This window comes from Neolamprologus multifasciatus, chromosome 13, assembly GCF_963576455.1.
Source record: "Neolamprologus multifasciatus chromosome 13, fNeoMul1.2, whole genome shotgun sequence".
In the NCBI taxonomy this organism is placed as follows: domain Eukaryota; kingdom Metazoa; phylum Chordata; class Actinopteri; order Cichliformes; family Cichlidae; genus Neolamprologus; species Neolamprologus multifasciatus.
This window is the reverse complement of record NC_140451.1, coordinates 12,669,062-12,695,204: the sequence shown is the minus strand read 5'-3', so window position 1 is coordinate 12,695,204 and position 26,143 is coordinate 12,669,062. Positions and strand designations below refer to the sequence as shown.

Here is a 26,143-nt window from a genome sequence, read left to right as displayed (position 1 = left end):
TTGCCTCTGTTGCCTCCTTTCCATTCCTCCTTGTTTGACTTCCTGCCAGTAGTTTGAGATTAGACCAGTAAGGGTAGTCGAGGGCTCAGATACCCTTATTTTATGTCAGGTTTACAAGCAGTTCGCTGTAACCTTGAGCCAAATGTTCTCATTACACTTAGCGGGCAGTTTTTGCACCCAGAATCAGGCAGTATGTGGTGAAACATAACCTGCTCTTTGAACATTGTCTAACATACGGTTTAAGGGGATGTAGGGGAAAAGAGGATTTCCTAAGAGATTTGTTAAATTAAAAAACATATTTTTAAATCATTTTCTTTGATGAATTCTTTAAACCCACAGCTGTGTTTCCCTCCTCTCTTTGGCCATTATTAATTCATTGACATTTTGCTGGGATGGAAATTATCAGGATGTCGAGGATTGGATATGTGATTGCCTGCAGTGAACAGAGCAATGTTTGATGAGGTGCCACAACTGAATGTGCTTTCTCTCGCTATTTTCTTTCCTTCTCGTATGTTTGAATTGCTGTTTTTCTTTATTTTTGTCTTTTCTTTCCAGCGGCGTGGGTTCGGGAGGCTTTTCTTTCCTATATAGTTTCACACTACAAACTGCACTAACGTTCACAAAAGTCAATGAGGAGATCTTTTTGGTGAGGCATGTTAAGCGAGCGAAGAGTAAGAAAACAGCACCATCCCTCTTAAATGCTGCATGACCTTTTGGTTCGTTTCTCAGGCATATCTGCGACTTGAAACAATCAATCTTAGAGAGCATTAAGAATGTTGATCAATGGTAATCCACAGTTCTCCCTCAAGTCAGACCGAATCTTTTCATCCTTAATTTGTACTGAACAGTAATTAAACCCCGGGAGGTTTTCCTGGGCAATATGTGCCCAGTCTGAGTCAATACCCACCAACCCCCGTTTTCCTTTTTTGCCTTCCCACGCTGAACCGTGTTTTTACTTTTTTTTTTTTACAAACCTCATTTATGTTTTGAAAATTACAGTCAATGTTCTGCATTTATATTACTGTGTGTGTATATATATATATATATATATATATATATAGCAAGTTCTTATCCAGCATTGTATGCTAGCAGTTTGCTTATTTCGATGAAAGTACTGAGTTGCTTATCAGTGATATGTCTCAAATGTTTCCCTCTATTGACAAAGTCATCCTAATTAGAGGCCTAACCATGCATTTTATTCTTGGCCAAGTAGGATTTAATTGCATTTCATTCTTATGATTAAAATGGGTTCCCATAGTAATTGTCACCTCCCATAAAATAAAAATATTGTTTTTATTAAACATAGCCTAAGCGCATAAGGAGTGCATGATAGATTTATATCTTTGAGGGTTTTGAAATATATAGCGTGCAATTGTGAGTAATTAGAACCCCCGATACAATTGCTGATTGAAGTCTTGTTATTGATCCAGTAGTCGTTTTTGGTAATGTGCGCCACGTAGAGCAGAGGTGTTCCCACCGCAGCTCTGGCAGTGAGCTGGTAGCCTCTGGCAGATCTCCTGCCATATGAGCCGACTGTGAATAACTCCGAAAAAAAAAAAGAAAAGCAAATTGATGGGCTTGAGTAGCTGCTGTTCCAGGAGAACAAAGTGAGGAGAGGTCTCTCCAGTGATGTGGGGGTTTTGCTTTTGCATCGAAGGTGACACAAATTCAGTAATCCCTGCACTGGCGTTGTTTGTGTTATAAATGTTAATTAACATTCTGCGAAATCGAAAGTGTACTTGAATTGTCTTTTTCATCCGTAGATCTGTCACAGTTATAAAGTGTGTGTGTGTGTGTGTGTGTGTGTGTGTGTGTGTGTGTGTGTGTGTGTGTGTGTGTGTCGAAGGGAGGCCCGGAGTCCTGGCACATTTTAGTCCCCGACCTCCTTTAATACAATTAATGATTTTGCTTACAACATCAGTGCCACAGTCATGAAAAATTGCACTAAAGCACCAAGCAACCCCAACCGATTTAGCTCAATTCATCAAGAACCTTATGCTCATTGCCAGTGTCAAACCTAGTCCCGGTATTATCGAGTGCCGTTGTAATCAAGCACCTGCCCTGAGTTCCCAGGAGGGATTATGATTTTGAACGCACAGCTCACAAAGATTTGCTTATATATATTCAACCAATGACTCTTGTTTGGGAGTTTTATAGCGTATCAGGCAATCGGAGAGAATTAAAAATCTGCCTTTACTTTATTGTTTTATCATCTATTAAATTTTTGGGTTCATCTCAGGAGTTGATGCCTCAAGATCGACTCTGGGTCAAGCAGCCAAGCTGTGAATGAAAAACTTTGGTGCTTTGAGATTGTTTTTCGATTTGTTTTCTATCTTTTGAATCATGAGATGTGATGGCCTTAAGGAGCCATTCTTTATAATGGCAGGCAAGATGGCATACAATATTGGCTAAGCTGTGAGGTGTAATATTGCGTGTTTAATCGGGAGACGGAGTTAGAGTTTGACAGACAGGATGTAAAAGTTGGATGAAGACAGGCATCATCAATCAACAGAGTTCTTCTTGGCATTGTAAATCACTGCAGTGCCGATGGGCATCATCTGTCGCCCCTCCTAATTTCAGGCAAAGTACGTAGCTTTATCACTTTTTACAGATGGGCTACACAGCTAGCACGCACCACTTCTTTTTGTTTATTTCCATCATCAACAACCATACACATTCGTCGGTCTCCCAGCACTGTAGCACGTAAACACAGGACATGAACACCAGTTTACCCGTCCACTGTCACCAGCAGGCGAATATTCAGTAGCACAGCAAATAAGAAAATAAAATCAAAACCAACTCCCTCGCTGGAGTAAAACAAAACAAATTCATTTACAAACCAACATCAGTGCAATTCTGTAGCATGTACAGTATGCTTCTGCAAATACTGATACTGTACGATCACATTGGGAGGGAGTGCTCAGCAGTTCAGAGTGCGCAGGGTTTTTAAGGGAAGTAAAAGTCCATAAACGGCTTCTAACACAGAATCAATGTTGATCTCTTTCACTGTAAACAAAACCAAGGCGCCAGAACAATTAGTAGTACACATCAGATGAAATGGAGCCGCTTTGCCCATGCTGTAAGTACTCCAGTGCAGACAGGTTTAGATAGAAAATCAAAGAAATCCCTTGGTCTACCATGTAGTAGTGAGTAGCCAGAAGTCCTAATTTTAACTGTAAAGATAATGGAACCTCAGTGGAGTGGGTGTAGGTGTAGAGCAACATGCTACAGAGGGGTTGTGTGGCTTATATCTAGTGCTCCCTAATCTAAGACCCCTTAAGCCCTCATTAAGTGCTCTGTTACTACAGTCAAAGAATCAATCAAGAGTCAGATTGAAACTTCTCGAATGGTTTGTACATACAACAGGAATCAGTAGTGCGTTTTTTTGTTGTTGTTGGTTTTTTTTTGATGGAATCATGACTTGAAATTTGGTGTTGGTTTTGAATATCACACAGCCGCTTTCACTTCCTTTGTGATGCCGATGATGTCGTGACATGAAATGTTCATCATACAATGTAGAATGTGAAGTATTGCTGCTCTATATGTGCCTTCTATGCAAGCATAGAAATAATAAACATACTGTAGCGTATTCATTATATATGATTTCTTTGTGGGCAGCACTGGCCACAGTTGTGGAATTATATATACATTTCAGAATGTACAATATATTACTATCTACAGGCACATTTAGTGGAAGATGTCTGCTTTTTTGTTGTTTTTTGGGAGGTTAAGACCAGTTCATTGGTGTATTTGTGTAAATCCACATCTTGAAAGATATACAATATATGGTCCTACTCAAGTGGACCACTTACTAAATTCCAAAACACATAAGACCCTTTCACAGGTCTAAGACCTGTTTTTTTTTCCTGCACAATAGTGACAAAAATAAATAACAGAAGGTGACACTATGCACAAAGTGATACATTTCCATTTTCAAAAGTGCACTGAGAATCAGCCAGAAGGTTAACCAGGTCTCGTCAAGCATAGAAGATAAGTTCTGGGATCTGCCCTCCTTGCACCCCAGTGCCGTTAGTGCTGTCTGACGAGCACTGGAATTGAAATGTTACTTTCCCGCACTGTACTTCTGTCATTCCTTCCTGTCCAAAGTAGCTCAACTCATTCCCGTCGAGAACCACGCTGGCGGTGTAGAAGGTATCTGGCTCGATCTGGACCGGATACTCAAACCACACCGGGAAAGTGTTGCTGGAACCGTCAGAGAAGTATTTGCTGAGGTTTTGTCCAAGCAGTACTCCTTGACGTTTCAGCTCAATCTTGGCGCTGTACTCTGCTGAGCCACAGCTAGATCCATACAGTCCAAACCCAGCAATGAAAACTCTTTTATCCACTGCAAACTGTATACTGTCACAGCGGCCCCGATAGCGCCACTGATTGCTTCGGTAGGCACAGGACTGGAATCTGTGGCAACGCTGGGGGGTGAGGCCCTTCCTAGGCTGACTGGCAAACTGCAGCTCTGGCTTCTTGGCAGCTGTATACCACAGGAAGATGTCATTGGTCTCATTAAGCGTCAGCACGCCCGACTGGGCTGCTCCATTGGCGAAATCATCCAGGGCCATTGTAGGGATACGTATCAGGTACATGGCCTTGCCCAAAACCTTACGCTTGTTGTCAGTCGACGAGGTGAGCTCTTGTCTCTGGCACTCGGCCTCTGCCCAGCTAAGTGCAGCCTCAAATACCACTATCTCTTTAGCGTTGAGTGTTTCCCGCTGTAGGATACTCTCCAGGGTTTGGGCATCAATGTCGCAGAAGCCCTCTGAGCGTAACGCCAGCTCGGCCTGGGCATCAATCACCTCCCAGCAGCGCTGCGTCAGCTCTGGCTCCTCGAACAGGCAGCTCTGAGAGAGCAACACGCAGGCGTTCTTGGCACTCAGACTGGTCTCCAGGAAGTTGACACAGGCACGTGCCAGGTGAGGGACAATGTACTTCTTGGCAGCGTAAAGAGTGGCCAACACTGTGTCAGCACTCAGGTCAATTTCATCACAGTAAATGTACCTGTTGATATAAAATAGGAATTTCTCAGCAAACACCGGAGAAATGACAAAAAAACGGCACGGTGTAAATGTGCTTTCTATGATCGTTAATTTAGATGACATGATTCAAACAATAATACATTTGAGGTTCATTTTTAGTTTCTTGTGATTGAAAGTGATTGACATTGAAGTGCTGTAAGGAAAATATTCCTGTATCTGTTCAAAAATATGTAAGAGAGGAACGAAACGAGATTCTCGCCAGATAAAAAAAATCGCTGCGCAAACTTATCAAACTGGCCAACATAATAGTATTCCTCCTACGTCTGTGTCTACCACCTATCACAGTTTGCCTGCAAGGACAGAGAAACAAAACTCAGAAATAAAAGTGATGAAAGGAAGGCAACGAGGAGGTAGAAAAATATCCTGGGATTCAACAGGAAAATTTGAAAGTATAATGAAATGAACAAGTACAACAGACAGATATAGATTCTGTCCCTGAGATATATAAAGAACACTTCATCTCATTTATCTGTCAAGGCTTACTTAACAGTTTTATCTGAGATTTGCCAGAGAAATAGATACGGATCAGTCTTATCAAATTATTCTTTTTTTACCCATAGACCACTTGTTCAACTAAAGCACTACGAGGTCAACGGGCCCAGTCGAAGGAAGAATTTAGAGAATCCTTACTTCAGCATTGCCAGAAATGCTGCCGGTTCCACATCTGGTATGTGGATTTCATCCTTGTTCTCAGCAAGTTCACCGTAAAACATGGCATGAAACACCGAGCTGCCCACGGCCAACACATACTGTTGAAAGAAGCAAAGAAAACAGAGTGACGGATGGGAAAAACCAAAATGAAAACAGTTTATCTGTGACTTCAGTGTAATTCATGTGACATGTACTAACATCTGGAAAATGGAGGAAGATTATTTGAAGTGGGGAATCTCAGTGCATTCACGTAAAAACACAAATCCCTTTGCGCGTTGGCAAAATCGCACCTGTTGATTTTCTCAGCGCTGCTTAGACAATTACTGTGTCCCCTCGGGGCACGGATGCAATTTTCTAATGAAGAAGACTTGTATTTGCTTGTGACACTACTGAACCGAGTGCAGCAAAAGTTCAATTTCTGAAACTAATGAGTCATCTGAATGTATGATGAAATCACATGCAACTCAATATGACTGTGAGACTAATAGTTTATTAGACAATGCTGTGAATTCTGTTATTAAACCTGAGTTTAAGGTCTCTGCGTTCATGCCTGTGTTGTGAATACGTGTGTGTGTGCGGCACAAGTGTGTGTAGGTGGATATGTGGGTGGTATAAAGAACACAGAATTTCTCCAAAGTGAACTGCATGCGCACTAGTCGAAAATAAACCTTGCAAATTGAAAGGTTTTTGGAAACAATGCCATTGTTTATGTGGCTGTTGTCATACTCTGAATTTCATGCTTATTTTCATTAAGCAAGGTCAGCTGAAAGACATGCTCTTTGATGTGCGTTTAGAGACAAGAATCCATACGCTGCATATTGGAATAATATTATTCTCACCTTGCGGCCCTTTATTTTTTTAAAGATATCGACATAAATGACTGTTTCTAGTGTACAAAGTGCATTGCAGCTACCATTCATGGATTACACATTTTGGTCCCGTGTAAAGAACATTAAAAATGACCCGTGCAGAGCCATTCGGAGCCTGTTGATGTGGAAATTTGTGTGCTTACAAATTCATGCGACTGTTCTAATCACAATCAAACAGCAGAAATGACTTTTAAATGATTTATGTGCTAATCATAAAAAAAGTCATGAGGTCAGAGGGTGGACTAAACAGTCAAGATGACGGCCATGGACTGGATGAACTGGGCCCCACTCGGCTGTATTTACACTAGAAATTGCATTGTCATGTCAAACCTAAAGGATAATCAGTTAAATGAGTACAAAAGTTTGTGCAGGGTGCGAGGCGCACGCATGGACGTGCCTCACTCTGCGTCTGATCATGGTTACGGTGTGTTGTTGGGGGTGTTTGAGTAAAAGTTGAGTAATTGCAGAGCATTTTCATGAAAAGCTGAGCTAAAGCAGAGACAAAGATGCTCCATCCTGCGCGAAACGACCGCTGAAGAGGATAGCCCTTCCTCCTTCGCTCACTCTGTGCCTCCATCCTTCAGCCTCATTTACATAAATAATTGAGGACTGTCTCGAAAAGACACATGGTGCGGAAGTGAGGGTGGAGCACAAAAGGAATCAGTTTCATTATGGCTGGCAAAGAGGAAAGATGTTTTTTTTTCAAGCTTGTATGATATGAGCAACAATGGGCCAGCCTGCGTGGCTGCTTGTTTGTTCATTTTCCAGCCTTTTAGTGCAACTTCACTTGATGCTAAAATTCTTACTCTGTGTCCCGGAAGTCGCTGGGTCCTTCCAGGCTGACCCACAACAAAGTGAACATCTGCCATCAGCTCATTGTTGAACATCACAGAATTTCTACAAAGGGAAAGAAAAAAAAAAAGAGGGAGCGGGAGGAGGGTACAAACAGAAAATTAGGTGATTTTAAGGCACATTAAGGATTTTCTTTCTGTTTAATTTAACCTTTTACCAAATAGGGATTGTAGCTTTTAGCAGAAATTAAACCAAATATCATACATCACATTTACTCTGATCTTTCCTGTTATTCTAAACACTCTAAACACAAGTTTTATGAGTGTGCAAAGTGTGCCAGGTGCTTAAATTAAAATTTAAGTCTCACACAGAGCAATGAAAGCTCATTATTTTTATCCTTATGTTCTTTTATTCATTCTTTCCACATGAAGACAGAGGGAGAAGATGATGAAGTCAGTGGAAAATCCCCACCGTGAAAGAATGGGACCAACAATAAAGCTGCGTTCATATATTATTGAGCAGTAGAACATGTCACAGGGGTGGGTAAACAGCCCCATGATGTTCTGGAGAGACAACAAAGCCGGGTCAGAAAACACACATTTTGTGCTGGACTGCTGGGATCCTTTACTGATAGGCCAAGGTAAATATTTTGCTTTTAGTACAGATCGGCCCTCTGCCTGTTGTGCATTAAAAAAACGCACTCGCTGTGACTGTCCGCCCTCTGTTGTGTCAGAGCGGCAAAGTCTGCAGGAGGCAAAAAGGGTGTAAACAGAGTTCCCCAGTCAGATGGAGGGCAGGGCAGAGACATCACCCACCCCTGCTCAAACCTACATGCACTCACAAACACAGGCACCACCCGTCACGCCTACTACTTTAGTAGATGAAGTGTTTTGTTGTACATTTACATACGTACAGAAACTTTATGGGACATTCTCAAATTTAATCATCCAATTCCTCTTTTTGATCTAAATGTTAATAAAACTTGCAGATTTTCCTTACCTCTCTCTTATAGTGGAGTAGAGTCCCTGCCAGTTACAGTTCTGAATTGTGTTGTTGTTGTTGAGGTTCTGCTGCTGGTACTGTTGCACTGTGGTGGTGGATGCCGGCTTTTTGGTGGGGAAAATATCTGCTGCCATCTTCTTCTTTTTCTTGCTCCTAAGTGTGATTATCTCATAACAGACTGGGGGCAGCTTGGAGCTGCCACTCGCATTCCCTTTCTTGGAGCTTTTACTTGACTTGCTTTTCACTGACTCAGGAAGCATTAAGAAGAAAGTCAGACATTTCATGTTCCTTCCCTTGGCATCGACCATGAGTGTGTTCAACTGCCGAGCAGTGAGTGTGCATGCAGAGAAAACATTCACTGGGAGCAGGCAGGTGCGATCGGGGAGCGAGGACAGCGGAGACTTGAGCTGCACTCAGCAGCGCAGCAGTCAGAGATCCTGTGCGAGGTTTGTATGACCTTTAGGGAACTAATAGAATAACTCCCTTCTCTCCTCTAAAGAGGCAGGTTCACACTGGTGATTGAAAGGCACTTTTCCTGTGTGAAGTTTGATCTGCAGACGGAGAGGCTCTTGTGGGTCCCATCCCTGTTATTCCAGAGTGATGAGATCAGCTCTCTAAATCACTTCTTTTTCTCTCCTCTGCTCCCTCGCCTCTCTTACTCACTGCTTCGCTGAGGGTTGGCCTGACAGCTCCAGATTTAGTATAGCTGCAGTGGTCCTCAAGCAACGCTGTTTAATCAGTTCCTTTCATTTCGCGCTCTTACTCCTTCTGTGCTTTCCCTCCCCTCTCTGCTCTCTTTTCATGTGTGGATCTACTCGTTTTTCTCCAACACGGCCTCTTTCCCCTTCCTCTCCTCCATGGAGCTAGAGTCCTCTGCAGGATGCTGTGGATGCCGTGTTGCTCCGCTCTGCTCAGCCTCTCATTCTGCTGACTACAGAGGTTGAATGAGAGAGTGCAGAGAGAGAGGAGGAGGAAGAGGAGGCGGAGGAGACCCCCCCACTACCACCACCACTCCCCATCCTCTCTCAGCACAGTACATGGCTCTCTCCGGAGCTCAGCCAATGGCAACACACAGCATTCATGATTGGCTAATGCAGCCTATAGCAGCACATACTTGAATATGCAATAGTGAATGTCAATTAAAGTCAATTAAAGGGACAGCCATGCCCCATAAGAATGATATATTTATCTCCGGCTTTACTGTCTGTGGTTCCTTTACATGAAGCAGCAGCATTGAGTCCAGTAAATGGAGACTATGTTATAATGCAAAAGGACAATGTAAACTTACAGGGGCTTTTTAAGGGCAGGATTTGTCTAATTCTTGAGTGGTCTGACAATCACTCGTTATTTAAATGAGGTTTCCGTACATTTACACAAACAGTTGAATTTGAACTTCATTTTTCACCTGGGCTGCTTTGATGAGACTTCTTACCTCTGCAAAACTTTAGTAGACTTCAATTAGTAAAAGATTTACAGCATGCCCATTCATGCCAAAAACCTAGTTATACTCAGGATATTTTTGTTTGTAGAATTTGATCTTGTAACATGTTGCAATGTGTAAATATCCCCAAAGCATTAAATATTTCTGTTTTAATTAATAGCTTTTTTTTCTTTGCTTTTTAGTAATAACAAAGATCTTTTCTTAGAGCCTTTTTTGTTTTGAAGTACTCAAAAGGCAAATATGTGCTTGCACTTAGGCTTCCTTGTTAGGTCATCTCTTCAGGAGAGTGCATGAATCTCTGAATGTAACGCACTCTCTACACAGTGTACAACATGATGCATATTTTCCCTCTGCTCTTTTTCTCTAGTTAGACCTGAGCACAGTGGGGATTCTGTTTAAACTGAAGGGAGGATTTAGCCGCTTGGCGGCGGTGGTGCTTTCAAATATTTTGCTGACATTCAGTACTATGCAAAAGTCTTAAGCCAACCATCATTTCTTTATGTTTTGCTTCCAAGGAGCCAGACTTTCTTATATTTAAGTGGTTTTGAGCAATAGTTCTCCAGGCTTTCCGAATGTCTTTCTAAAGATTTTCTTTGGACGTTGGTTGGTTGTTCACTTATTTTCAGTCCACTCCTGGTACTTGACCATTTTCAGAGAAATCTTTCTTTTGTTTGTTTAACCACTTAATACTGACCTATGAATCATTCAAGCATAAAAAAGCACCTAACTCAAATGATGAACTAGTGCTGTGTCTAAGCAGAACAGACAACTTAGAAAGGATCCTATTCTAAATTGCACCTTTAGGGACTTATTTCCAGCAGCCTGTCACAAAAACACATAATTTCTTCTCATTTCTTTGGTTGAATCCATGAAAAATGCCAAAGACAACACAGTTTAAAAGGAATAAAAGATTGTTTTTGCAACAAAAAAGAGAACTATTAGCAGAAAACTTGGGATATCTTGGCACAGTGTGAAATGTGTTCTTAGAAAATCTGACAAAACTGGACTAGTGGAGAACAAAAGAAGAAATGGTAGTCCTAAAAGCAACATCTATAGAGCCTGAAAGCCATGTCCTTCCAGTAAAGACCTGACACAGGACATGAGACATCCAATGAAACATCAGAAATTATTTCATTGAAAGGGTAGCTGTCAAGAAGCCATCTTCAAAGAATAGTAAACAGTAGATGAATTAAAATGCATGACTCATATTTTTTCCTGCTTTTTTTTGGTTTTGTTTAGTTAAATCTGAGCACAGTGGGGATTCTGTTTAAATGTCTGGGACGATTCAGTTGTTTGCCGGTGGTTTAAATGGCCTTGCAGACATATATTGTGTAGCGACCGGGTGTTTAATTTCCTGTATTTCATAGCATGTTGTTGTTGCCGCTCCTGCTACTGTGTACACGCACATTTATAACAGTACTATTTTAGGCAGCGCTATCACAGCTATTAAATGCTGTTCATTGGTGTAAAATAACATATTATATTTGTAAGAGTGAGAATAAAACTGACAAAAAGAACAAGATAAGGTGAATAGATTTAATAGAGAAAGTCTTCCACTGAACCACTGTCACTGTATTGATTTTTCCATAAACCTTAATTAACTGTCTTAGTGTTTGTTGCGCTGAGGAGCATTAGCCCACTAAGTCCCCTCTACAGTGCACCCTGTAGCACACAGAAAATTTGCTATGGTAACATGGAGCCAACATTACAGGGCAACATACTCTCAAATTGCAGGCCACTAGAGATGTTACCCTGGTAACCAGTTCCACAAGCAACAGCAGGACAGAAATGTAACATGCAGACCAACAATAGGGACAGTAAATGAAAAGGTCTAATGTATCTGTGCATCTTTTGATTTAAATATGTCACAGCAATCCAGTGTCACCACTACATTAAAGCAGTGTAGTGTTTTTAGGAGGCAATCTGGATAACCGGTGACAGAATACACATGTTAAAACTGACAGTTTTGTGATTTATCTGGCATCGCGGTGAAGCGGCCGTACAGTACACGATAAATAGAGTGTCACTATATATCACCTTAAATGGCTTCCTGCATTCTTTAATTACATTTTCCCTCCATTCATCAGCAGAAAATGTAATCTTGTTATTCACACATTCAGGCTGGGAGTGAGAGGAGGAAATAATGATGGTGTTTGTCACAGCGTCAACATCACCTTTTTGTCTCACACTTTCTAATCACACAGTCAGCCTTTTTCACAGAAAAGGAAAACATTAACGTAGAGCAGCAATCAGAATTGTGGACAAAAATTTATAGCAGTTCTTGAATCACCGACGATTAAATGTTGATGATTTTACTCAAGAATAGGCTGACACTACAAGTCATATTTTAATCTTTAATAATGAAAAATAATTACTGATAGAGCCAGTGCCAAACGTGTTATTCTTGCGTGTTTTTGAGGTAGTAGTATGAAAGCAGTGCACTTAAAGTATTAAATCGTCTTATTTTCTTCATGCAGGTATGCGGTTTAAACATTTCCCTCATATTTTCAAGGCCCCGCGTTGCTGCAACCTCAGGTTTATCAACTTCAAAAGGCGAAGTTAATAAGCAGCAGAAGTCCAGCTGTGCCTTTGTTGATTGCTTCTTGATGACCGTACTCAATGCAACACCTTTATCTTCAAAGTAGGTTTACCAGGACACCTTCATCTTCTAAGAAGTAACCGGTGCAGCCGGTGTGCAATGCATACAAGCCAGAAAAGCTGGACAAAGTAGAAACAGATACTGCAGTTGTTAGGAACATTCCTAAGTATTTGAAAGTTGCTCTTTAGCTTATTTAAATTTCCAAAAAGTTTCCTATACAGAACAAATAAACGAGAAGTGATGTGCAGGGGTAAATTTAAGATCAAATTGCATTTTCAGAATGTAGCCCGACAACTGCATGCACTTATGCAAGAGATCAGAGTTGTAAGTTCTCGGTGCTAAAATATTAGTGAACATGAGTGATATTAAGGAGTTTTGTGGGAGGATCTAAGTATAATTTCTTCAAAACTCACTGAGTACTAGGGTCATTAATTATGTTGCGGAAGTGGCTGCTTGCCATTTGTGAGCTGGAGCACAGAGATGCTGTTCCGAGTAGTGGCAAAACTCTTCTGCAGAGAGACACCTGCTGAGAGGCTTGGCTGAGCACAGTGGAGGAGAGAGGAGGCTGCGAAATGAACTGTGATGCACGCCTGGCACACGAATGCAGGGACAGGATCCAGCAACTCGCCCAGTGCCTCCCCCCACATTCCCAGTAGCCTTCCCCCTTCTGCTGCCACTGTTAAAGCAGGCAAGGACACCTGACAGGTGGAATGGGGGGGGGGGGGGGGGGGGGGGGGAGATGATGGCGTCTGCCCAGAGATGGGGCTTAAGGCTCCTGAAAAATAGAGCTGCTAGTGTGTGGGGAGTGAGCAGGCAGTCAAACACAAGAACAGTGTGAGTTTGTGTGCGTGTGTGCGTGTGTGCATGTGTGCGTGTGTGCGTGCGAGTTAAAACGCAACGTGATGCGTGTTTATGAAATTAAAACGTGTCATTTATCGATACCCTCTTTCTAATACTGCACTCTCCAGTTTTCCCTGCTTCTTCACATCGAGCATCAGAGGATTAATTTTGCCTGTCATTCCAGATTTAGCCTCTGTTGCATAATCAGCTTGTCAGAATTAGTTTTAACAATAGCACATAAAAGATTTCTTTAGAAAAACCAATCAACGTCGATTATCAAAGGGAATTTTTAACAACGTCCTGTCTAACAAATAGCCTAACACACCAGAGAAGACAACAAGACCATAGATGAGATGATAGCCTCTCCTTTGGCTCACAATCAATATGTCACAGGCAGAAGATGTATGGGGGTAATTTTACTTGCCTAGAAAGCACAGAAATACACAGAAACTGTTGGTGGGCTGGAGGAGCCAAAAGAGTCTTGGATCACATGCACAGGAACAGCTGTTTTAGCATGGATTCATTCCCCCACACATTTACACTATCTGTCTTTTCCTATATGTATCTGCCTATCCTTATGCATCTGTCCCGGAGCTACGCGATTGTGTGTCTGTGCATGTCTATTCATGTTTATGTGCGCGCGCTGCTACTGCAGAGTGCGTGGACACAGTAATGACAGTGTAGAGAAGACCTTATAACCCTGGCCCACCACATGCTCACACGCTGACTCCCACACACTTTCCACCATTGCTCACTCATAACCCTCTTGCTGCTGTCACATAAAACCCAATAGCCATAATTTTCATTGTGATTAAATGTTTTGCATGTGATGTGAGATGGTCTTTGCAGATGTATTACGTATCGTGCCCTTCGGGTAATTTGGCAGTGTAGCTCAATCACGGCACTTTTTATTTGTTGTCTAGACCATTGACCTTGCAACTTATTGTCGGAAACTGTTACTGGCTCGTGTGTGCAAACCAGCTTATTGGCGCTGCATGTATTAAATTGGTAATTATGCTGAAAGATTTTGACATTTGTGTTAGCAACTGGGAAACCTTGAAAGACCTTGATAGATGGTGTTTGGTGTGTGCGTGAGCTATGCTGCAGGATGGGTTTTATTAGTATCTGATGTTGTATCCACCTGATTTCTCTACTGTCTTGCTGTGCTTGAAGTTTATTTGAATTATCTGTTTTTCGTGACTCAGTTTTCACTCATAATAAAAGTCATGCACATTTTTTTTTTTAAAGTTTCAGTTGTGGCCAGAAGTTAAGATAAACTAATCATGGGCATGAATGTCCTAGTAATTTCAATCTTTTAATTATTTCTTCGAACAGGGTGGAAAACATAGGTCTTTAATGACAATTTGATGAAGAAGTGTGGTTCTCTTTTGGATTTTATCCAACCCACACAAAGTCAAAATATATATACATACAGGATCAAATATATCCATGCACCCCCACTAATATTTGGTCAAATAGGTAGGAAGTTGTGCATCGACTGGACCCTTTTGGTAGCCATAAACAAGCTCCTGGCACAATTCTGGCTGGATATTTGTCTACGCGTCTTTGCAGAATTAGGCTGCTTTAGCTATTCCAAAACCAGTTTTGGTGTGTGCTTGGGATCAAACATCCAGTTATGTCCAAGTTTCAACTATCTGGCTGTTGATTTGATGTGAAATTTAATTATTTGAGGGTAGTCCCCCTTCTTCATTATCCCATCCACTTTGTTCAGCTACCACTTCCAGCTAAACAGCCCTAGTGCATGATGCTATATATGCATGATTGACAGCTGATATAAGATAAGATAACTCTTTATTGTCATTGCACAGTCATACATAGTACAGTAGTACAATGAAATTGGAAATTGGAAATATAGTGTTCTTCGGTTTGAAAGCCTGACTTTTATCAAACATACTGCTTCGATCGACCAAATAGCTGCACTTTCACTTGAGCTTGAAGGTGTCAATTTTGGAGTAGGGGCTTCTTACTTGGTCGGCAGCCTCTTAGTCCATTGTGATGTAAAACTTGCTACAATCTGGATATTGATGCTGGTTTTCCAGCAGTCTTCAGTTATTGGCAGGTTTAACCTTCCTGTTCCTGAACATCCCAATCAATTTCCTCTCATTTGAGGGTGACAGTTTGGGTCTTCTTCCTGACCTTGTCAAGTAGGTGACAGGTCTGAACTTGTATTCACATACAGAATTGTTTAGAAATGACTCCACAAGACGTTCACAACTTATATAAAGCTACAATTCCCCTTTGTGCATCTTCACTGAGTTCAGTCGATCCAATTAGTGCTGTCAAACTAATCTTTTTCAAAGATAAAGTACCATGATGTTAATAATCCTTGGTCTTGTCAAATTAAAATACATTGTGGAACTTTCAGCTTCACTTATTAAAAGATGATATGTAGATATTTGCACCCGTATACGTTTGACCCTGTGCGGTTTACAGAAAATCCAAAATAAATACAAACGTGTGCAAATCTTGTTTTTTAGAGTAATTAATGCTGTACAATAATTCCATCCCAGAGAAAGAAGAGTTCAAAGAAACTATTAAAAGCCCCGAATTACCATGAAATTTATGCTTGTGATGAGCGCATGTAAATAATTGTAAATACAGAGGTTAAAGAACAAACATAGAGTTTGTTTGCTTCAGCCCGGTGTTCCTTTCAGCTGATGACATCGAGATATTTACACATTATAAATCAGAAAATAATTACACCCCTCAGTTCGATCCTCATTTTTTCCAGCAGTAGCAGCACAGGTCAGCAGTCCACAAAGAAAACAGCATCTACAAAGAAAACAACACACGGAGATTTGTATATTCCTGTACAGGAAGACAGAAGATTTGTATACCCTTTCACAGTTTCACACTTTCTTTAATACACTGTACTTGCAAATCTGAGCACATTTGCACTTTCCTTTACACAGTCACAAATTTACACATATTTACAAAACTCTACTCAGGTGCGTATTGAGACACCGATTTAAAACTTTTCACACATACTTTGCAAATATCTTTGTTACAATAATATGTCTGAAATAACTGAGAATGTCAAGTGGTATGTTTTCCGCTTCTCACTTGAGAAGCAAGGTTATTATCGTTAACGAAAACTAACGAAATAACGAAAACTAGAAGTGAAAAAACATTTTCGTTAACGGAAATAAAAATAAAAACAAAAAAAGGAAAACTAACTAAAACTATAATGAGTGTTCACAAAACTAACTAAAATTAACTGAATTTATAGCAAAAATGTGTTTAGTTTTCATTGATGTGTGCGTGTCATACAATAGTCAAGGGTGAAAATGAAGTTTAGTTTACAGATTTTTTCTTGCTGTCTAATTATGCCAGCAGGTGGCAAGTACGTTAGTCGAGTCGTCTGTGCTGCTGCTCCGTCCACGCGCAGAATCATGTCAGGAAAAGTCGGGAGAAAGCGCCAGAGTCCAATTTGGGATTACTTTGAATATGACTGTGTTTGGATAAAGCAAGTGTCTTGTAGTGGAAAGAGACAAATTATGGGGGACATTTCTAAAGGGAAAAAAATCCCACAAACCTTAAAGTGCACTTGAAAAGCTCACGCAAGAAGGCTAACCTAGCTTACCTTGAGAAGGTAAGGGAGCACACTCAACCCTCATCCCCAGAAAACAGAAGCTAACCCCAGGCAAGGCAGTGTGATGCATCCCGAGACAACAGGACGGGGATATCTACACAACTGTGTGAGTCAATTGCCTTCAAAAAGTTTATCAATTCACTTGAACCAAAATTACGAACACCCGGTGCTGCGAGAGTTAATAGTCTCATTCGGGCCAAGATATACATTTTATAGTTGCCTGTTATCAATGGTTGTTCATCTGCCTTTATTTATTTATTTATTTAAAGAACCAATAGGTGGGAATGTGAGTTGTCTGTCTCTGCGTGTTAGCCCTGCGACAGACAGGCGACCTGTCCAGGGTGCAGGGTATGGTAGCTGGAATAGCAACATACCCAAGGATAAGCAGAAGAGAATGACTGATATGATGAAACTGGGATTTTGTTACACTTAATTATTGCAAACACAACTAAAACTATAACTGAAACTAATCAAAACTAAACTGAAACTAAGGATTTTCAAAAAAATAAAAACTAAACTAAACTAGCAAACAATTGGTAAAAACTAATTAAAACTGATATAAAATTGAAAATCTGAAGTCAAAACTAAATAAAAATAAAAACTAATGAAAATTGCAAAACTATTAAAACCCTGGTGAGAAGTTGTTTCAGATAGTAATGAATGTGTTAAATTAAAACCTAACGATTTAATTTAACTTAAGACTGCAACGACAGTTAGGGACATCCTGACCAAAATGTCTCACCTGGAACTCGTATTCTGGCTTTTCAGTGCAGGCTTGCAGCTACGGACACAGAGTAGCAGGTAGGCTGCAAAAACCAGAGGACCGGCTGTTCCACAAGTGACAGCTCATTATAGGAAGAGTTCAGGGGGGTAATGGAAAAGGATTTTTAGTTACTGATTTCTAAACCTTAAAGTGTTTTTGTTAAAGTGTAGTGGGAGTCAGGATATTACTCATGCTGAAATTTGTCTGGGGAAAAGTTTTTAAAAAGCAGAATGTACCTGAAAGTGCAATCTCAGTCTAGTCGAGGATGCTGCAGTGTGGCGTTTCTGTAAAACCCTCTTTCAGTTGCATTTAGTGCTGGCAGACAGTTGGAGCAGTGAAGGCTTTCATTGGTAATTTTCAGCAAGTGTAGTCCTGTGAAGATCTAGATTATTTGTGATTATCACTTGTCATACATCCACACAGGAAGTACAGGATTTCTTTCATCCACTTTCTAATTCTACTATCGTTTACCTAAAATCAATATTTGAATTACAAACACTTTTGGCAGCATTCTGGAGCCTGACTTAAAGGATATACTTCCTCGATAATTTATGATAATAATAAAGCAGTACTTTATGAGCTCATATTATTCATTAAAACCACTGACGTGGAATGTGCTAAATTACATAACCAACATTGATTGTCCTGCAATACTAATCCAGTCTGGACACAGCTTATCTGCCACGCATAGATTACTGAGGCTGTTAGAAAGCTTTGCAGCAGAAATGCTTAATGTTCTCTCAGCGTGATGTTCCTTAAGATCGCCATGAAGAGATGCTGCTGATGCGTGGGCGCTGAGGCCGCTACAGGAAGCTACCCAGGTCTACACTCAGAGTGATAGCTGCTGTTTTAAATCTTTACAAACGTTGATGCCAGGTCCTTGGATTGATTTTCACTGGCTGAAGTCCAGGCACTGCCACGGTTTGGAAAGTATCCTTTTCTACCTTGTTTCAATTTGACCGCAAATATGCAAAGATGGGGAGAGACCCCAATGCGCTGTCTATTTTCTCTTGGCAAATATCTTTAAAAGATTTATTGTAAATAATTATTACATGATGCAATCATAATATATTAACAGGAGTCTAATCTTTACCCCAACACTGATAGTCACACACAACTTTTAGTTTTTCCCAGCATTAATTTAACACTGAAGTGACAGCTCATGTCACTGGTTTTGGTAAACCCGGCAGGAGGAAGGATATTGCCCAGAGCAAACAGACCACACTCAGTTTCGCATAGACAGCAATGCAGCCTCCAGTCTCTGAAAATATCTCTGTGAGTAGTTCTTGAAGCAGTGTTGACTTTTGATTTTTTTTTTTTTTTATTATTCCTGGCCTGTGATGATCATGATTGTTTGTGGGTTTGTTTGTTTATTATTCATGTAATTTTTGATTCGGTGAATTAAAATTATTCACCGCACCTCTGCTTGTCTTTCTGGTGTCTCCCAAATCATGAATCTTTCATTTAGTGTAATATCTGTTATTTTTGAATAGTTAAAATACTAATTTCCTGACTGGTACTAGAAAGCATGCCTCTGTCACCCCGGTTCTTGCTGATTTGCATTGGTTACCCATAAAATATCGTATTGAATTTAAAAATATTGTTGCTCACCTTTAAAATTATGAATAATTTAGCCCCTAGCTATCTTGTTGATCTCCTTAGTCCATATGTCCCTGGGCAAGCCCTCAGGTCTTCAGCCCAATTACTCTTGGTTGAGCCTAGATCTAGACTTAAATCTAGGGGTGACTGTGCTTTTGCCCTGGTTGCACATAACCTGTGGAACAACCTTCCCATCGCTATCTGTGGTCAGACTCCATTTTATCTTTTAAATCTCGTTTAAAAACGCACTTATTTAGCCTAGCTTTTCCATCTAGTTAGTGTCCCTATTTTATATTTGGCTCCATTTTTATCTGTGTACTTTATCTTTTAGTTATATCTGTTCTTAGTAACTTTATCCTTATATTCCCTTTATTCCTGTATAATTAGTGCCATCAACCTTTGTACTTTGTCAATAGTCTTTTATTTAATCATGTCTTAATGTTCCTGTTTCTATTGTAAAGCACTTTGGTGTACCGCTGGTTTTTTAAATGTGCTATATAAGTACAGTTGTATAGTGGGTTTTCACGGTGCGTCATCAAACCAGAAGTCACCATATTGGAGATACCGGAGGTAAACAAAGCGTGCACACTCAAACAGATTCCAAACGTCGAACAGAAGGAAATGGTGAATTATTGCCTGTTTTTGGCTGTACCAATCGGTCAGACCGTGAAAAACATTTGCAGTTTTATAGACTGCCAAAAGTTATTAGAAATCAGGGAGAACAATGCCGAAAGTTATCAGAGGAAAGGAGGCGGTTGTGGTTAGCGAAGCTAAACCAGGATCTACAAGGCAAAATACGGACAACATCCGAATTTGTTCTGCTCATTTCTTTTCTATAGTTAAGCATACTTAATAAAATATACTCGAATTATACTACTTTTTGGTAAGGGATGATATCATACAGTTAAGGTTTGGTTGATTAAAGATGTTATTGCATTACTTACTTTAGCATTCACAACATATCTGTCGCTGATGACTTGATACTGCATATCCCTCACCCATCCATACACCATCTGGTTATAGGCCTCCAAACCTTTATAAGATTTAAGGTCTTCTGCTGTCTTCTGGCCGAGAAAACCAGGTCGTTGACGATATCAGGATACACAATCGACGGAAGACTCTCCGGGTCGTCATTGATCCAAGATGAAGGAGCCAACTCGTTTGGATCTGCACCACCAATAAACCTTAACTTTTCCAAATATCGTGCCATTTCCTGCGGAACAAGTCCTTCCCTGTATGCCTTTGCATTTATAACGCATTTTGAGGAGCTTTTCTGTGGTTTCGGACATTGATCCATTGCAGTGTTTACCTCCGAGTGCCTCCAATATGGCCGCGCATGCAGGTTACTGCCCAGAATTGTATTGTATTTTCATTCCATCATTTTAGGCTACCAAACACTGTAACCTCATATGCTCATTATCATGCAACTATCCAAGACTTCTAGTAGGTCAGCATTGGATTTCTAATCCACAGTCTCACCTGGACAAACTCCCCTGCACATCACGCAGTTTCTGATTTCACTTAGTGACAGCTTAACTCAAACAGGCTGCAGTTCCGAGCGAACCTCACATCGGCAAATGATTTCACTGATTAGCATAATGTCAACCAGGCAGGAGGTGGTTGTCAAATAAAATCAGCTGCTTAGTGATCTTTAGGTAAAGCCTGCATGCTCTCTGACTCATGTGGAACACAGATGCTTATTTCTGCAGTACAGTACCTGACTCTCCGATACCTAAAAATATGGAAAGCAATGTGTTGACGAAGCTGCTGCGATGGTGGTGGGAGTCCCATCAGCGCTGAAAAGGCTGAACATATGGCTCATCCTGTGATGTGATTTAGAATGTCTGCAACCCAAGCAGATGCAGGAATCAGCGTATTAACACAAAATGCCCAGCCATCATGCAGATCGTAATGGATCGTCTGCTAATACGTATTTGAACTGCACATTATTGTAGCACTTCTACTGTGTTAGACGGTGATAAATACTGTATGTGCATTTGCTAATGTAAACAGGCTTCATATGTATTCAAGCTGCACCAAAGGAGCTGAGTGCTGACAAGGCACATACAGGCATGGAGAAAACAAAGAGAGAGCGAGGGGAAGAATAAGGAGAAGAAGAGAAGGCTTGTAATGAGGATCCTTTTGCTAAGGAAGAAGGGGGCGTCTCCTGGCTGTCTTAATAAAGCAGGAGGGAGGCAGCAGTGGGACAGTATTAATGATGTGCTCAGCTGTCTAGATCATATCTGTCATGTTCATACCAAAAGAATGAGAGCGAAGGGAGGATGGTGAACATATCCTAAACATGAAAATAGACATTTATGTGTTTTAATATCAGTTCAATGTGATTATTAAACCATGTGATATATTTTAGAGTGGAGAAAACATTAAATTGATTTACTTAACAGTAAAAGTGTAATCGAGTTGTCGTGTGGTCAGATATTTTAGCCTCCTGCAATATGGATGCTGTCAGGTAATCCCGATGTTTTATACTGCAGCATAAAACTCTATGTCTGTGTATATGTTTGTGGTCCACATGGTGCTTATCATACTGGGACCTAAATCTGTTTACACAGTCACATTATGGGGGCTTGTCGTCGTTATTGGGACATAAAGTAAGTCCCCGTAACATAAATCATTAAATTTTAAGTTGAAGACAGCAGATATTGCTGGGCAAGAGAAGGTCAGAGAGGAGATTGAGTTTTCTGAGTGAGAACAGTCCCTATAGAAACCAGGAGAAAAGCAGAAAGTGAGATATGGTTGTATGGAACACATGGGAAAAGCCCTTCAAAGCTGCTTCCTAATCCTTTTCTATCCCAGACCTCCTCCCTTCTCCTTCTCTCAGTTTAATCTCCGACACTGCATTAACATTTAAATGTTTCCACAGCTATTTGAATCTATCCTATGCTGCGACCACCTAGATTTATGCATTTATACTAATTACCTACTGCTGGGGTGGGAGGTGGATGGTTTAACCTTCTCACAGCTAATTTCTCATGATTTCTCCAAAGCCTTGACGCAGCCCACAGGGGGGGAAAAGATGACCTTTTCTAATTTTATTATCAGCAATATAAACAAAATGACACTAATAAGGATAATGTGATGACACCTTTAAAAACATCTCATTCCATTTCATTTTGGAGCATCAGATGGTAATAATGAAGCTGACCAAATATTTGATTGGCTTTTATTTGCAAAACATGATTTGCTTTTTTTTTTTTTTTAATCTCAGACATATTTTCTGAAACAGGATGGATGGTAGGAAAATATAACCATTACCAAACCAAATGGAATTTCAGATCCGGTGTGCCTGTTGTGAGGACTTCCAAAACACGGTTGACTGCGAGATTTTGTATGACGTCTTGGATTAGCTCATTCCTCACTCCTCATAGGTTTTAGTCCATATTGACATGACAGCATCACACAGTTTCTGGAGATCTGTTGGCTGCATGCCCATGGTGGCAATCTCATGTTCCACTATATACCAAATCTGCTCTATTGTATTGATATGGAGGCTGCGGAGGCCTTTTGAGTGCAGTGAATTCACTGTCATGTTCAAGAGAGACCAGTTTGTGAGGATTTGAGCTTTGTACCATGGTGCATTGTCCTGCTGGAAGTAACCATCAGAGAACGGGTCATAAAGGGATGGATATGGTCACAGCAACAACACAGTGGTGTTTAAACAATACTCAGTTGGTACTAAGGAGTTTAAAGTGTACCAAGAAAATATCTGCTGCTGGTGGTGTCATTACACCACCAGCAGCGGCCTGATACGAGGCAGGATGGATCCATGCTTTCATGTTGTTTATGCCAAATGTGAAGAAATCACGATTTATCAGACCAGCCAACGTTTTTCCAGTCTTCTGTTGTCCAATTTTCCAATCCAATCCAATCCAGCTTTATTTATAGACCAATTAAAACCAAACAGCTTACTTGATCAAAGTGCTTTCCAATTAAAAGACAGAATTAAAATAAAAAACACATATTAAACAAAAATTAAATATAAGACAATAAAGTAACAATAAATTTAAAATAAGTACAATTAAAAAGACTTTAAAAGGTTTTATTAAAAGTAGAAGATTAAAAAGTGTCCAAAAATTGGCTCAAACTGACTAGAAGCTAATTGTCATGGAGAAAAGGTGTATTTTTAAATGTGATTTGAAAAGCAAACAAGTCTTTAAAAGCAAACAATAAAACTTCAAGAACAACAATCAAATGGACAGGCAACCATTATGAAGAGCCGAGCACAGTTGTAATGTGCTCATGTTTTGTGAACTGAAGCCTTGGTTTCCTGTTCTTTGCTGACACAAGTGTTCTGCTGCTGTAGCCCATCTGCTTCAAGGTTACATGTGTGGTGTGTTCAGGTTTCCTTCCTATCAGCCCAAAGCAGCATGGCCACTTTCCTCTGACGTCTGACGTCAACAAGGCATCCAAACCCAGAGAACTGCTGCTCACTGGATATTTTCTCTTTTCAGACAGTTTTTTCTAAACCCCAGAGATGGTTTTGTAGGAAAACCTCAGCAGAGCAGCAGATTCTGACACACTCACACTAACAACAACGGCAAGGTTTACTGCCACTTAATTCACCTTTCTTCCTCATTGTGATGCTCACTTTGAACTTCAGCAGGTTTTCTTGGCCGTGTCTATGTGTTTAAATACATGAATTACTGCCATGTGATTGGCTAATTAGATATTTCTCCTAAAGAGCAGTTGGCAACTCTTTCAAGTGTACCTAATGAAGTGGCCAATCAGTGTGCACTGTTTTGAGACATTTGGACAACATTTGTTTGTTATCTGACCCAACAACACTGGGATCGGTGTCACTGTGGGAAAAGCTGTTAGCAGTTAGCAATCCGCTGGATCTCTAGTGGGAAGATTTTTAAAGTGTTCAGCAAGTCAGCAGCGACACAAAAGTTCAAACCACAAAAAAATGGTAGATGTTAAAAAACTATTGAGAGCTCAATGACTTTTCAAGTTGTTTTAGTTTCTCTTGGGTTTGAGAGATGCTCGGGTTAGAGGAGGAGGAGGAAGAGACTGTTGTTTTGGTGCCCTGCCACCAAAAACCTTATCTGCCCTGCTGCGAGGCTGTAGTGGAAATGAATGTCATCAAAGCTCGGCTTGGATAATGGCCACAAAAAAGGTATCATATTATGGTTTCAGCTGTGCTAATGAAAAAAATACCCTCTCTGAGGCCTCAAACAAGGCAAGGTGCCAGTTCTACTTGACAGTTCAAAATAATTTTTTTTTTTCATTGTTGTGTGTGCTCACCCTTTGGGCATCTGGTAATTTCTCAGCACAATTAATTCAAGTAGACTTTGTTAAAAGGTCAATAGTGAATGATAGATTATGTTGTTTTTAATTATATTTTTTTTCTGTAACACCGCTGAAAATGAGATAACGAATGAATTCGAATACAAACCCTTTTTACTGTGTGTGCTACCTGCCAGTGAATGATAAATAGTTCAGGTTAATTTGCTCACGCTGCATGTATCATTCCGCTGAGGGTTTATAAAACTTCACTGATGCACATTTAAACATCCTTTTATACCGCTGACTGCAAAAGGCGTCGTACACCTGAGCAATGTCATATTTGTGAATTTACATTCTCAAAGGTGCTGACGTCAATCAAGTCCAACGCCATTATGAGAAAAAAAAAATATGTTGAGACCTTTTACATCTCAATTTGTTTCTGAAGCAGCGCCAAAGCTCACTAATTAGAATGATTCTGCTTTTGGAGCTGCATGCCACAACTATGCTTTCTAATTTCAAATGTGTGTGACGGTGGTGTGGCCCATGTGGGTGGTGTAAATCCCTCTCAGCTCACGTTCAACATCGCCGAGGGAAAAGGCCGAACATCACTGAACGTTGTCACTGAGTAACACGATACAAGACCGTTTTTGTCTTAATGCGTTAAAGCCTTCAGCATCAACTTGTCATTCTTTTGATTTTTAAAAGGTTGCAAAACAGCAAAAATATAACAAGCATGCATGTGACTGATTTTATTATGATAGTGATGCACACTGTGTGAGAAAAGCAGGTTATGGTCATGATTCTAAATGTTACATTTTGGCCAATATTCCTGTATCACAAGGACAGCACGACAGTTATATGGACATACAGTTTGCTGCAGAGTACCTATGCGGTACACTAGGTGTGACACGGCTTGTCGCTGCTCTATTCCACCCCTGAGTGCTGTGAAGCTGATTTATAAGTGGGAGGAGCCCGCGAGCTGCAATCAGCCCGTTTTCATCAGCATTATAGCTGCCTGACAACATCCAGCTGTCCCCGATGTGCCACAGAGGGCTGATGGTGCTCATCGCAGCTCTGCAATATTACCACAGCACTCACTGTGATAAAAATATATAGTCGACACACACATGGATACTTTCCTAGAGGCAATCATGCAGACAGACACTTGTAGAATTGCTTTGCTTTGTTTTTGTTGTCTTTTTATTTATTATTTTCTTCATCTAATAATAAAAATAATAATAATGTCATTATTATTAATATTTTATTATTCTACAACTTCCTTAATATGAAACATAATCTTGCATAGTTTGATTCTTGTGGGTTACGCTTGATAGTTGCTAGCAGCTTGTGTCAAGGGACTTGGAACAAGTGAATGAATTTTACAAAATGATGCTGCAATCTACTCTCAGGATGAGAGCACACCTAATCAAAGCCCTGACTCAACAATGCATCAGCGTTAGGCAATCTCTCTCTCTTCCCTTTTTCCTGATGCCGCCTCTCCAGCTGCTCCCACTAACTTCTGATATAATGACATTATACTGTAACCTGATAAATTGTGAACCCAGCTGGCTATATCTGGTTATGCTTTTACAACAGCTGGGATGCTACATGCACTGGGCGCTGCTGGTGCAAAGCACAAAAATCAACAGAAAACATCCAAGCACAGCTATGAGTCTTCG

The 26,143-nt window shown here is 40.5% G+C and overlaps 2 protein-coding genes across 2 annotated transcripts in view; one reads left to right on the top strand and one right to left on the bottom strand.

Moving 5' to 3' along the window:
• Positions 1 to 26,143, top strand: part of LOC146505153 (uncharacterized) — a 160,048-nt gene that overhangs the window by 49,079 nt on the left and 84,826 nt on the right. The window lies entirely within an intron of this gene.
• On the bottom strand, positions 1,764 to 9,354 carry LOC146505155 (BTB/POZ domain-containing protein 3-like). The gene is made up of 4 exons (XM_085182527.1): positions 8,360 to 9,354; positions 7,375 to 7,465; positions 5,679 to 5,797; positions 1,764 to 5,010 (listed from the first exon to the last, which is right to left on the bottom strand). The coding sequence occupies exons 1-4, from the start codon at positions 8,668 to 8,670 to the stop codon at positions 3,978 to 3,980; spliced, it is 1,554 nt and encodes a 517-aa protein (XP_085038653.1). The 5' UTR covers positions 8,671 to 9,354; the 3' UTR covers positions 1,764 to 3,977.